The sequence below is a fragment of the Engystomops pustulosus genome, chromosome 5 (genome assembly GCF_040894005.1).
Source record: "Engystomops pustulosus chromosome 5, aEngPut4.maternal, whole genome shotgun sequence".
NCBI lineage: Eukaryota > Metazoa > Chordata > Amphibia > Anura > Leptodactylidae > Engystomops > Engystomops pustulosus.
Window position 1 is genome coordinate 108,801,435 of NC_092415.1, and position 14,779 is coordinate 108,816,213.

Genomic DNA, 14,779 nt, shown 5'->3' on the forward strand with positions numbered 1-14,779 from the left:
ATATGGTTGGTACAGTCATTAAGTAAATACTTAAAATCTTGTGCATAGGAGCTAGTAGGATCGATTTGGATTACTTCATAGTAATTGGTATCCAATAGAATTTTCAAGGCCTCATCTATATACGTTTCTCTGTCCTGAATTACAATCCCCCCTTTATCCGCACTACGGATGACGATAGTTATTGTTCATAAGTGTTTATATGGCCATCCCTTCTTTGTACGTTAAATTGTGCGTGAGTTGGATACCAGAATTGATACTTCGAAGTTCTTTTTCTACTAAGGATACAAAAATCTCGATATTATTTCCTCTATGATGGAGTGGATAAAACCTCGATTTGGGTTTAAGCCCGCTGTTAATAACAGGGGTTGTCTTAGGTGAAGTGATGGAAATAGTAGGGATAGTATCTGTTTTTTGAGTCCCAACAATAGGTACCTCCATGTTGGAACGGTCGGTGAAAGGGCAGGATTCATCAGGGGTTGTATTTGTCTTTGGAAGACTAAAGTGTCTGGCCAATGTGAGTTTATGCGTGAAGGTGTGTAGGTCACGAAAAAGTTGGAATTCATCGAATTTCGATGTGGGGCAGTATGACAGGCCTTTGTTTACTAGACTGATTTCAGATTAAATATTAGAGGAGGAGATCTGGATAAGATCCTTCTTCAGAAGGAAAGTGAAGGGATCTTTAAGATGAACTCAGTCAGTCCTAAAGGACTCAATGAATCCTTCAATTTTGGATGTTTTCTGTAATAAAAAGCCTAGCACTAGGTCAGACATACCCACACCTGGCTATGGCGAAAGACTCATGGTCTCCCACATGGGAGAATTCAAATTGGATCCACTATAAACATAAAAAGAGATAACTCCAGCAAAAATATATGGAGAATCTCCTATTGGGATTATAACCTTTTAGTACTTACCTGTATGCACTCAAGGGAGTCTTCTTCCTCTATGTTTTCTTTTGACAGGATGGAGGTCTAGTGTTTCTTGGTAGGATAACACTGTTCCTTTTGCATAAGGAAATGAAAATATCTCTGGAATTCCCACACAACTTGATATTATTACAACTATACAATCAATATCACAATTGATAAAACACAACTAACAAGTATAATAATTTACACAATATTAGTAAAATAGTGTAAATAGGATTGAAAATCATACAAGAATAAAAATAACAAAAATATTAAATATAAAATATATAAAATAAAAGTTCATATCAAATACAATGAGGGATATATAGTATAAAGTCCTAGTTTACGTAACAGGAGTAGTGAAGCCGCGATCGTGCCTAAGCAGCTCGGCACTCACATATAGAGTGAGATAGCGTTACTGTCAGAAAGCAGTATAGACACGGCACTTGCTTATTACACTAACTGCATCCGATAACTCTGCACCAGCTTGCAGCAATATAGCAGTAGCGATACCAGCAATGTGAACATTGTTCCCTGAATATTGGGATCAATGCCACATGAAACGTTGCACTAAACACTACACTCAACTGAAGTAGTGTGCACAGGACAACACTTTGTGCACACATTAATTACAACAATCAGTGTTGCCAAAGGTTTTATAGCCCGGACAGACAAATCATCCAAAAGAACGGGCAGAAAACTAGAAAGATGTAACACTGTTCTGTTGTAAAAGAGTTACAAAGTATAAATAAACCAAATTAAAGATACAAATCGACTAACAGACGGGGACAGAGAAGTAAGATTATATCTACTCTAACACAGGACACAATACTATAAACAATATCTACAAAAAATAATAACGATACCCTCTGACAAACCCATCGATTAAAGGGAACCCGTGCAGAACAAAATTACAGGGGTCAATTTCTGCATGAAAGGGGAGGACATCCCCTGAACTTTTCCTATTTGTTTAGAATTCTTGTTCACAATTACTATTTATTTTAAATATAATAAAAGCTATATTTTACTGGCACTTTTTTTTCTATACTCTACCCTTCCCTTACGTTTATAATGCATCTAACTTTGGTGGTGCATACCTGGCAGAAGAAAAACAAATAAAAAATAACATCCAAAAACTAATATTCTTCTGACACATCGGTCTGCTACTTTAATTATGTCCCCTGATGAGCCTGAAGCAGGGGAAAACATGACATGTATGGACTTATTCCACTTGACAACTTTGTGAGATATTCTCTCACATACCTCCCTTTGGACCTCTAGGCTCATAACAGGGTCAGCGTTCCTAGGGATAGGTTCCGGTCGGGGTGGCAGCTTCCTAGGGCTGCGGCTCCAAGGGAATTACAGGGAATACTAGCCAACTGTCTGAACAGGGAATAATAGGGTCAATACTGTACTGCATCTGTATCTACCCTCCTTCTCTCCCGACAGTTGCATTACACCCTGTGTACCTTTATTCACCTGTACCGTAACTCCGTGACATTACTCTGGACCGTTGATTGAACCATCAGCACCAATACCAACTTATACAGACAGTGAATACCGGCATCAAGGCGACGGGTCTGGAAGATGGTGCTCCTTCTCCGGTCCTAGTACAACTTTTCCTTCAGGTGAGTCCACACTGTTTAGGGGCCAGATTTACTCATGTTATGTTATTGTTGTTTTGTTGTATATCTGGTAAATTCCCCACGGCCAAGTAGGACGCCTGAATTTATCTTTTTAGACTGATACCCAATTTAGGAATAACCTTTATCAGATTACATTGACACACCATTTTATTTATTTTAATGACAAAACATTAAAAGTTATGTTTTATTCACCATTTAGACTTCTCTTTACATAGACAAGGTGAAATTACATATCCATATTCGACTACATTTATAATTCTACATTCCAAGCCGTATTCCTGCTGTCATCCCAGGCTCGGACTGTGTCCTGCTACCCCTGTTTCCCTGGCTGCCACCGCAGGCCTAGTCTCGCACGTGTAACGGCCTGGTGGCACCCTGCTGCAGCAAGACCATCCACCTTTGCAGCGGGCTCTGGCGAAGACCAGGTGCTACTCAGACTCCGGTCCTGGGTGTCGGCTAGTATCATCATCATCTCCCGCGGTGGTCCAGAGGGTCCACAGACTCCTCCTTCCGGACTCTTCCCAAAGAGACTCTAGCCCCGTGTCTGTGGACCATTACAATACTGTTTGTAAATGGAGTCAAAGCGCTACGTCTGACAGCACCCTAACTTTTTTCCCTTACATTTTTTCCTTGTTGGTAGTACTTATGTCTTCTATATACTGTGCCTGTATTGCTGTTGTCAATCGTAGTGTCTGCAATTATTTAACCCTTTAAAGACCTATGACAAAAATGCACGTCCAAGTTGAGTGCATGTCCAAGTCAAGTGCACATTCCGGCACCGGGATGTGCATTTTCGTCATCCATTTAAACGGCCACCGTGTGTTAACACACGGTGACAACACTGTGACATCAGCTGTCATAGACAGCCGAGTGTCACAGGCATCAGACCGGGGTCCATTCGCAGCGGCTCCCTGTCCGACGATCGCTATGATTGTTCGGTGACGTCACATTGAGCAATCATGGCTGTATACTATGAGAGGAGGCTGGAATATAGCTCTGATCTCATTTCAGTCAGAGTTGTGGATGAGATCTGAGCTGTGTCTGCTGTGCCTCCTCTCAGAATGAAACTTTGTTACAGTGATTACATTAGTGTCCAGTGATACCGTGATCTCTCCCAAGAAGGTATCCACTAAGAAATTGCTCCAATATATCACATGGAATTAAAAAAATCAAAATTTTATTTAGACCAGACAGAAACAAAGTAAAACATACAATTAAAACCATCTAAAACATATAATATACATACAGGTCGTAGAGGTCAACACAGTACTACCACCTGCAGATCACTCAGTGGTGATAACAATTCCTCCCCCAAAAGGTAGATTATAAGTAATCAGATATTCCAAACATGTGTGAACAAATGTCAGAAAAGTCTCAAGGTAGTCATCACTGTATGAAGGGAATGCAAAAGTACATATCCATATATAAAAGAAGTTATTTTCCCTCAAAAGCCAGTGCCAAGGAGTAAACGAAAAAGGTCTTATCTAGTGTTAAACAATTGTCCCATATAAATTTTCCTAAAGTGCAAGTGCATATACACCAATCATTATTACCATAAGATACACAGCATCAGTGCCAAGAGATTTTTCCTTTCTCAACTGTCGACAACCTAGCAGAGTCTGAAAAGATTGGCATACGAATGAGAGGAAAAGCAGGGGTGAAGGGCTCCCCACGCGTTTCATCTTTCTAGACAACTTCCTCAGGGGTGTGTGGCCCACAACTGAACCAACTCACATTTAATACAAGTCATCCACCCTTTCATTGATCGGTTCGGCGTTCAACCAGGGTTACTGCACATAACCGGAACTTGCAATGCGTTACCGGAAGCAATGCTACAGTAGTGAGATCTAAAGAAGTCAAACTGCGCCTCCGCTGACCTCGGCCTGTTAACCAGGTAAGCTATACAAGATAGCGATGACAGAGTATTCATGCGCTTGCCAGATGTGGAAAGGTGCCACATTAAAGCATATACCAAACCACCTCAAGGATAAATTACAAAAAATCAGCGTGCCATATTTGAAATACCAGCGACTTACCATGCCCGCGCATCCCCGGCCAGGGCATTGAAATAAATCAGTCTACTAGCAATAATGAATATACAACACAGTCAGTATAAACAAGCAAATGCGATTATAAATAAAGTTATTCATATTCATATCAAGAGTACGCATCTTACTCTTTTTTTTCTGGCGACAACCAGACGGATAAGGCGCTTATAACTAGGATCGGGTGGGTGCTGTAATTCAAGGTGTGTATATTTAAACATAAACACTTGAGTAGTCCAAAAAATGGTCACTTATCTATGCGAAAGTCCAAAGTTCACAACAATATTGACTTTTTAAAAATGCTTCCAGCAAACAGGATGATGAGGCCACAGATTATGAAGAGAATGGGCTGTTTTCCCAATACTCAAATGACAAAGAGACATAGAAAGACTTCTCAGGTTCAGAATACTGATTCTGTTAGGAATGTCAGTGACCAGCATCTGTATACAGGTGGTCTTCTACATAAGGACATCCGACTTACAGACGACCCATAGTTAAAGACGGACCCCTCTGCCCCCTGTGACCTCTGTTGAAGCTCTCTGGATGCTTTCTTTTAGTCCCAGACGGCAATGATCAGCTGTAAGATGTCTGTAATGAAGTTTTATTGGTCCAATTACAGCAAAAAAATTTTAAACTCCAATTTTCACTGGGGAAAAAAAAATAATTGTCTGTATCTACAATTATAAAATATACATTTTTAAATTAAATACATATTCGACTTAAGAACAAACCTATGGACCCCATCTTGTATGTAACCCGGGGACTGCCTGTAGTGTCCAGTGATACTGTGATTGCTCCTATCAGTGACCAGCGTCCGTTTTGTGTCCAGTAATACCGTGATTGCTTCTGCCACTGAATAACATCCAGTAATACGGTGATTGTTGTCACTTAATAACATCCAGTAATTCCGTGATTGCTCCTGTCACTGACCAGTGTCCGTATAGTATCCAGTAATACCGTGATTGCTCCTGTCAGTGACCAGCGTCCATATAGTGTCCAGTAATACCGTGATTGCGCCTGTCACTAAATAACATCCAATAACACCGTGATTGATTTTGTCAGTGAATATTGGTTACCAAATTGTTGTTTTTTACCTAAAAGAAAAAAAAGCTAAAAAAAAAAAAATCCCCAAAAAATAAACTTTACCAAAAAAAAGGATTTAGCCTTAGAACAATGGTAGTCCTAGTTAGGATTTAGGGGTTCAGAGAAAAAAATATATAAATAAAATAAAAATTTATAGCTATACAGTTGTAGTTATACTTTCTAGTTCTAGGTATAAATATACATATATTATATACACACACATACTTTTTGAATATGTCACAGAAAATGGCTCAGCAGATGCTTACTACAGAGGAAGCCTATGCGATGATCTGTTCAAACACAGCTGGTGGCGGTCATGGCCTTCCTGAGGCTGCAGAATGTCTCCATTATACCATATCTAGACAATCTTCTTATCGTGGGGAAAGACCGTTCAGATCTAATGGAAACTCTCAGATCTGGGGTTGTTAATCAAGACTCAGAAGTCAGATTTAACACCTTTCACCCACAAGAAATTTCTTGCAGGGTTGTTGAATTCCGCTTATCAGATGTCTCTTCTCCCTCACGAAAAAGCAGAAAATATAAGATGTCAGATCCGATCATTCAGGAGGAAGGCTTCCTTATTTGTCCAATGGGGCGATTAAAATCCTGGGCCTCCTTACCGCCTGCCTCCCATCGGTAGCCTGGAGCCAAAGCCACTCACGTGTTCTGCAAAATTGGATCATCCACTCCTGGAACAGAAGATCTTCAGGCCTGGAAAAAAAGTCACCATCCCGTCCCGTAAAAAGGGACCTCCAATGGTGGCTAAAGATGGAAAACCTGGGGAAGGGGTTGCCACTGCTCCCCAACCCATACTGCTTGCGTCTGTCGTGATACACGGGAGGCAGTCTTCCCTTCTCAATTCGCCCAAGCATCCTGGATCCCTTCCCAGTCAAGAAAGCCGTCAAATTACCGGTGGCTAAGGGCAGTCTAGGAAGCTCAGAGGACAAATGCCCTTCACCTAAAAGGTTGTCATGTCCACGTATTATCGGACAACACCACGGCCGTTCCTATCTGAGAAGGCAAGGAGGGATAAGATCTCCAGTCCTTCCTCCCTAACTTGCACTATCTTCTCCTGGGCAGAAGAGAATATCCTCTCCCTATCAGCGACTCACCTGAAAGGAGTCCTAAACAGGGAAGCAGACTACCTCAGCAGGAGGGAGGTCTCTCCCAACGAGTGGTGCGTCAACCATTAGGTCTTCCTTCAGCTGACCAGTCTCTGGGGCAATCCTCAAGTCGACTTATTTGCCATGAGGTAGAACTCAAAATGCCTTCTATATTATTCACTGGAAGCAATCGAGTCGAGAGAACACCTAGATGCCTTCAAATCACCCATGGAACGGACCTCTCTCCTACGCCTTTCCCCCTATTCCCTTGATCACAAGGGTCCTCAAGAAGATCCTCATGGATCAGGAAAGGGTGATCTTTATCTACCCAAACTGGCCAAAGAAAAGCTGGTATCCCCTGCTGAGCCCGGGACACCTTGCTACAGGCTCAGCGCTGTCTAGATGACGATGAATGAACGAAAAGTTCATTATCGATCTCACTTGCAACAATGTGACAGCTGAGCTGAGAAAATACCAAGGGGAGAGCACGAAACTGAAAATGGAGGATAGAACCCTGTGGACAGATAACTGAAAACCTGAGGAATCATTGAGATGAGGGATGAATTGGGACATGATAGTAAACGTCCCGAAGATCTATGGTGCACATACAGAAATTGGTGTGAATGAGTTGCGGATCTTACAAACTCCAGACGAAACTTCTTGTAGGTGGGAAGTTGTTCAGAAGCTGATCCGTTGGGCTTCTTGACCGGAAACAGCAGAGAGTAGAAACCCTTCCTGGGACCTTTCCTGATCCTGAGGAACCAGAATCACCACTCCTGAGTGTATAAGGGATGAGATGTCCTGCCAGATGAAAGAATGAGTAGAAGGGGAGGCAGAGGATAAGGGAGGAATAAATATTGTGTGTGTGTGTGTGGGGGGGGGGGTAGATTGAATTCTATTCTGTATCCAGTCTGGACGATGTTCAGGACCCAGGGGTTTGATGTAATATTCGACCATTGAGGTACGAACCCTAGGAGTCCCCCCCACCCACCCTGGCATCACTGCTTTTTTCCCCTCGGTATTGTCAGATGAGTTGGAGAAAAAGCCCTTTCCTCTTCCTCCTTTGGGGTAGCTCCAGCAACCCTGTTTACCTTTCCCGCAAAAGGAATCCTTGGGGTTTTTGAAGGGACGAAAGGAAGCCTTCTTGGAAACCGTCGTGTTCTCAGGAAACCCCTTCTTTTTTTAGGAGGCCTTCTCCAAGATGGCATCCAGCTCTGGGCCGAGGACGAAACTGCCTGTGAAGGGAACTCTGCAGAGTTTGGATTTGTATATCAGGGCCCTTCTTGTTGCTTTGGTTAAAGTGCCCTCTTTAGCTGCGAACCGAATACCCTCGGCGGAGGCATCTGCCAAGAAAACGGTGGCGGATCTCAATAGGGGAATACTTTCGACAAGAGCCACTCTGGGAGTACCTTCCCTCATGTGCGACTCAAGCTCTTTTATCCAGAAAAAGAGAGTCCTTGCGCCGAATCCTCTGAGGGAAGTTCCATCTTCTTGGATATTTTTAGTCACCTGGACATCCACTTTAGGGAAGGAGTCCCAATCCTTAGAGACTTCTTGGTCGAAAACGAGGCGTCTCCTGAAATTCTTGGTCATTATGATCTTCTTTTTGGAATCTTTCCACTCTTCTGTGATAAGCTCCATTAGGGTATCATTAACAGAAAAGACCCGCTGTTTTTTGGCCCTTAGGCCACCGAACAGCTCGTCCTCCCGAGACATAGAGGGAACTTCATCTTCAATCTTAAGGGTCTCATGTATAGCCTTCAGGAGATTATCTAACTCGTCCACATGAAAGAGTTGGTGGGATTCAAACTTCTGACTAAAATCCTGAGAATCCTGTTCCTCTGTGTCAGCAAAAGAGCAAGAAGGGGCCTCAGAATCATAGTCATCTTCATCAGAGGAAGAAACGACCGTCAGTTTTTTTGGCAGGGGGGTCTTTTTATGTTGCCGAAGGGACAGACGTAACCACCTTCTCTTTAATTTGTCCATAAAGGACATATTTTCCTCCCGCATAAAACTCTCCATACAGACTTGCTAGTTTTTTCGGATCTTTCTTATCGGTCTTCTTTACCCTTTCCATTAGACCCTTGATCTTTTTCGTTATAGGGGGAGGTCGAAGATACTAACTTGGGGTTCTAATACGTATAGCAAAATACATTAGAACATATCATACAGCACCACTTACATGACAAGGAGGGTGGAGTAGGCACAAGTCTGCCTCTTCAGCCATAATGTTGTCTGGGACGGCAATGAACGCATACAGCGAGCACACCTATAGACCTCAGATCAACGCGACTAACCGCTATATGAGGTTTAAATACCTTATTGGGGAGTCCATCCCTCATGCAGGTGGCTGCCACGAAGCTCAGCAGCGATTCTGTGATGTTCCGACCTCACTTCCAGCCTGGCGGAGTTGCACGTCCTTGATTAGGCCACAGTCCGCATCACCGTTGGAGAGGACTGAGCTCCAGAGGACCAGGGAAGGTCGGGCCGACCGGGGATCTGATCCGGAGGGGGATTACGACTTCCGATAGGCCGGAATAGCCCCAGGGAAGAATCATGCAACGTCCCTCCCCCACTCAGGAGGAGAGAGACCCTCTCTTCACCTGACCCCTATAGGGACAGGAAGAACACTGGCGGGAGGATGCGGGTCAAGGGGCAGAGGTCAAGGGGCATCCTCCAAGTGGGCTGTCATGGGAGGACGTTATGGAAATCTAGAGTCATCTCTTTAGGAAATTGAGTACGGAAGCACTGAGTACTAATTGTCATATCAATTAGATGTTATTAAGATACAAATGATGCAAAAAGACCATCTTTAAAATTGTTTGACGTAAATTAATTTGTAACAAATACAAAAACAGTATCATTGCATCATTTTATAATTTAAAATAAATGGCAATAGACCTGAGAGGAAAAATAGCGTTATTTCATGCAACCATTACAACAGCCAACTCTTCGATATCGTACCATATTACAACGGGAGACCATATGAAATAAAATCGGAAACATTTGAATGCTTATAAAGACCAATAGCATCCAAATATTTTTTAAATAAGTTACTCACAGGGGCTTCCCCACCATGCGACCCTATATTCTACACAGGGTTGCTGCAGCTTGCTTCCTTTTTTACTGCTGCTGTGTTTCCCTCCATGTAAAAGCAGACAGTCCTGTGTAACATGTAAGTGACAGGATGACCTGATATTTATGGAGGAAGAGGTGGCAGTCTTGTTTAACCCCTTCCCGACTTGTGCCCTACTAGTACGCTGTGAGCCGGGTCCCGCTGTGTGGAGAGGGCTTGCTGGGTAAGGCCCGATGACATCACTGAGAGCGGCGATCACCCCCCTTACCCTAGAACTCATATACACTCACCGGCCACTTTATTAGGTACACCATGCTAGTAACGGGTTGGACCCCCTTTTGCCTTCAGAACTGCCTCAATTCTTCGTGGCATAGATTCAACAAGGTGCTGGAAGCATTTCTCAAAGATTTTGGTCCATATTGACATGATGGCATCACACAGTTGCCGCAGATTTGTCGGCTGCACATGCATGATGCGAATATCCCATTCCACTACATCCCAAAGATGCTCTATTGGATTGAGATCTGGTGACTGTGGAGGCCATTTGAGTACAGTGAACTCATTGTCATGTTCAAGAAACCAGTCTGAGATGATTCCAGCTTTATGACATGGCGCATTATCCTGCTGAAATTAGCCATCAGATGTTGGGTACACTGTGGACATAAAGGGATGGACATGGTCAGCAACAATACTCAGGTAGGCTGTGGCGTTGCAACGATGCTCAATTGGTACCAAGGGGCCCAAAGAGTGCCAAGAAAATATTCCCCACACCATGACACCACCACCACCAGCCTGAACCGTTGATACAAAGCAGGATGGATCCATGCTTTCATGTTGTTGACGCCAAATTCTGACCCTACCATCCGAATGTCACAGCAGAAATCGAGACTCATCAGACCAGGCAACGTTTTTCCAATCTTCTACTGTCCAATTTCGATGAGCTTGTGCAAATTGTAGCCTCAGTTTCCTGTTGTCTACATGCCTAAATGCACAGAGTTGCCGCCATGTGATTGGCTGATTAGAAATTAAGTGTTAACGAGCAGTTGGACTGGTGTACCTAATAAAGTGGCCGGTGAGTGTAAATATTAATAAACAGTAAACACATTAGGAATTCAGAGACACTTATCAGACATAAGCAATAATTCCACCAATATTTCCTCAATTTCCAAACATTTCATAGATTTTCATGACAAACGAACAGATGTTTTTGCCTGGACTGGCATTGAAAGAGTTTTTTAGCCAGTCAAGGGGGGGAGGGGGGAAATATGAAACGCAAACTATTAAATCGTGAGATTCTGATTGTATTTCATATTGTCTCCTGTTATATTATTGCTGTTTATTTGAAATGATACAATGATGGTCTTTTTGCAATACTTGTATATTAATAACATCTCATTGATATGACATGCTTAAGTACTCAATGCTTCCGTATTCAATTTCCTACAGAGAGAACCACTTTCCTATTCATTTTTGTTTGTACTATACTATTTTGTTTTAATATGTTACCTGAGATCCTGAACTCCATGGGGTGGATGGTCATGGGCGGTCCTCTAGGGATCATGTGAGCTTTCGCTAGCTCTCATTGAGGATGATCTTGCGCCCACACCACCTGATTTGTGATGTCACGGGGTGGGCGTTTTAAAAGAGTTTGTTGCCATGTTCACACTAGATAATGACTAAGACACAATGTGTCGAAATTCGTTGATCCTTGTACCAGCTGTATTTGTCTACATGGATTTTATGGAATAAAGGAAGAATTTTTTCGTCACATGTTCGTCTCCGAATGTGGTTCAGAGTGCCAGATCTTATCCTTTACCTCTAATAAATCTAATAGTCCAACAAACAAACTTGTACACTGGTCAATTTTCTCTACACACCCTGAATCACTGACCAGGCAGAAATGCTGATATTTTGGGGCCTTCTTTTGAATATGGGCCTTGTATAAAAGCCAACAAATCAGATCATACTGGTCCACGGATGTATTGTATGACACCCCTAAATGCCAAATTTCTCTTCTAATGGTGGGTAGTGTCTAGAATTGGTTGCAACCTGATTTGGAGCCATAAAAGCTAAAGTACACTCCCTCCATTGTAGGCCCTGCCTATTGTCCAAAAAGCGGATAATGGCCATGTTGGGTGCATTTTTCACCATGGAAGACACTAAAATATTAAATCTGGGATCCATTTTGGTCATTCTCTTTATTTTAAGCAAATAAACTGCCCCAAGTGTGAGATATTGCTGAAAATAAGGAAAATGTAAAATTTTCATATTTGCTTTGCATTAAATCTGAAAAAAGTGGTAATGTCTAAATACATGATAATCCCATATAAATGGATCAAAACAGGTGTAGTATCCAAAATGGGATCACTTCTGGGGGATTTCTGTGATCTTCATTGCCAAATTTCTCTTCTAATAGTTGATAGGGTCTAGAACTGGTGCACTCCCTCCATTGTAGGCTCTGCCAATTGTCCAAAAAGTGGATAATGGTCATGTTGGGGGCATTTTTAATCACGGAATGAACAGTGTAATAAAATATGAACACCATTCTCTCAGTTTCCTTTACTCCATGTGACATATTGTGATGGATAATAGGAAATATATCAAAATGTTACAAAAAACCCCCCACCAGAATGAGTTGGATATGTTGAACTATTGCAGAGTTATTCCATAAAGTATCCACATACTCCAGATTTTCAAAATCTTGCAAGGTCCTTAAGGTGCAATCCCCATAGGCCCTTAAGGGGTTAATGCCACATGTTAGTTTGTTTATTTAAAAACTAAAATAAAAGTTGAGATGATACTGGTGCTCATTTTCTTCTCTTTATGCTGCCCAGCACCAAGCAAAATCAACCCCTTTTAACAATTTTCCAACCCTTTTAGATAGAAATCCTGTGCGACAAGTCCCTAATCTGGTGATTTCATATGGTAACTAAGATAAAAACTGATCCAGTGGAAACTGCATTTGTATGCCTGTTAATGGGCGCCTACCACCTCTCAACTCTTAAAGGGACCTACACAAGGCTGGCAACTCTCACTGAGAAAAGGGTAGTGGGTTGGCCTCTATCCCTACTGATTTAGCCAAGTGCCTGCTATGCAGCAAGTTAAAGAACTAACGCTCCCCATTCAAAACAGTTTTATTTAAGAATCAAGTTATGAAATAAAAGAAAACTAAAATATGATTTAATACATAATTTTGATTGTGCATCATAAATAATTAATACAATTCCTAAGCTTTTTTTTTTTTTAATGAGTTCTTTAAAAATCTATGTATTTTTTTTTTTAAATGAGGTTCAGTATCTTAAAGGGAACCTACCACCACAAATCTGCCTATAAAGGGTAGATCGGGTGGTAGATGGATCTATAGGATGTGAGGATAGCCCTTTTAAGGGCTAATCCTCACGTCCCACAATTTTTTAATAACTTTTATTCTACTAATATGTAAAGTTTGTAAAGAGTCTACTGGGGCGTGGAGTAGCCGGAGCGGAGGCTACCCCGGTAGCCTCTTCAATCCTCCTACACGAAATCTTCGTAGCTTCGGGCCCTCGTCCGAGAAACCTGCGTCTGCACATGCGCAGAACAGTAGGCTTGAGTCTGCGCGGTCACTGCTCCGAAGCCGGTGCTGCGCAGACGAGGTAAGAGGATTGGAGAGGCTACTGGGGCATGGAGTGGCCGCACCGTGTAGCCTCAGCTCCGGCTACTCCACGCCCCAGTAGCCTTTTTACAAAATTTACATATTAGTAGAATAAAAGTTATTAAAAAATTGTGGGGACGTGAGGATTAGCCCTTTAAGGGCTATCCTCACATCCTATAGATCCATCTACCTCCCGATCTACCATGACAGGTAGATTTGTGGTGGTAGGTTCCCTTTAAATAGCTCAGAGTTATGTTTGATGCTTAACATTGCTACAAATACATAGAAGAACAGTACATGAACAGTACAGAACCATATAATTAGAAAAGGTTAAGGACATGAAACATTAAAATGAATGTTAAAGCCATTCGATAATTACCAAATCCATTTAACTTAAAAGTTGAAAAAGTTTAATGTTCAAATTAAAATTAAAGCAATCCTGTGCAAATGTAGAAAAGAAAACACATAGATAAAATGTAAAGAATGATTAGTTATTAGCTTTGCTGTAAAAAAATCAAGGCAGCTGGAACCGGACTTCAATTTTATCTTCCATACCAGACCGTTTAATAAGTTGATATTTCAGTACTTTAGTCGAGTGCCCCTGTGTTGACAAGCACCTGGGCAAGAATCTCAAGGTTAACTTCTGTTAGAAAAAAAAATAATTATAAAAATGTTAAAAACAAGCGCAATCATATTGTGTAAATACAATGAAATTTACTAACTCCAGTTAGGCATTCACACTGATTTATCTCCAAGCAGGCGGCCTTAAACAGCTGGACTAGGCAGCCTTTCAGGCAGCTCAGACACGCCTCTTCCTATCTCAGCTCTGTCCTATACAGAAAGTCCTGCTTCCCTCCCTCAGACCTGTCCCTTCCCTGTGTAACTCTCACTCACTGCTCAGACTTTCCTCTTCATCTAGCAGCGTCAATAGATAAGACAACTTGTTATAAAAATCTCACTCTCAGGCTAAACGTGCAACAAAAAAATTGAAAGAAAATTGTCAGCTCCCCAACTTGTAACATTTAGGCTGCAACCATGCAATGGAACTGTGTTCTGTCTTCAAAATCCAAAGAAACAAACTGTTCTAGCACTCACTGAAACGTATTCTTTATTCATTCACAAAGTAAAATGTATTAAAACATGAGATATATCCCATGACAAACCAAGTAGTTTCATCAAGTGCTGGAACTTGGTTTGTTTCTTTCAACTTACTTTTACTATAAGAACTTGGTATCAAAAGTTTCTCTTTCTCTAGGTGTACATTAGCCTTTACATATGTGTTTTTCA

The 14,779-nt window shown here is 41.8% G+C and overlaps 1 protein-coding gene across 8 annotated transcripts in view; it reads right to left on the reverse strand.

The window, feature by feature from the left end:
• Positions 1-13,908: 13,908 nt before the first annotated feature.
• The window catches only part of LOC140133139 (uncharacterized), a 74,574-nt gene continuing 73,703 nt past the window's right edge, over positions 13,909-14,779 (reverse strand). For all 8 annotated transcript variants that reach the window (XM_072152887.1, XM_072152892.1, XM_072152890.1 and 5 more), the window contains one exon: positions 13,909-14,135. In XM_072152887.1, the coding sequence (XP_072008988.1) occupies positions 14,080-14,135 (56 nt within the window). In that variant the 3' untranslated portion in view covers positions 13,909-14,079. The remainder of the gene's footprint in view (positions 14,136-14,779) is intronic.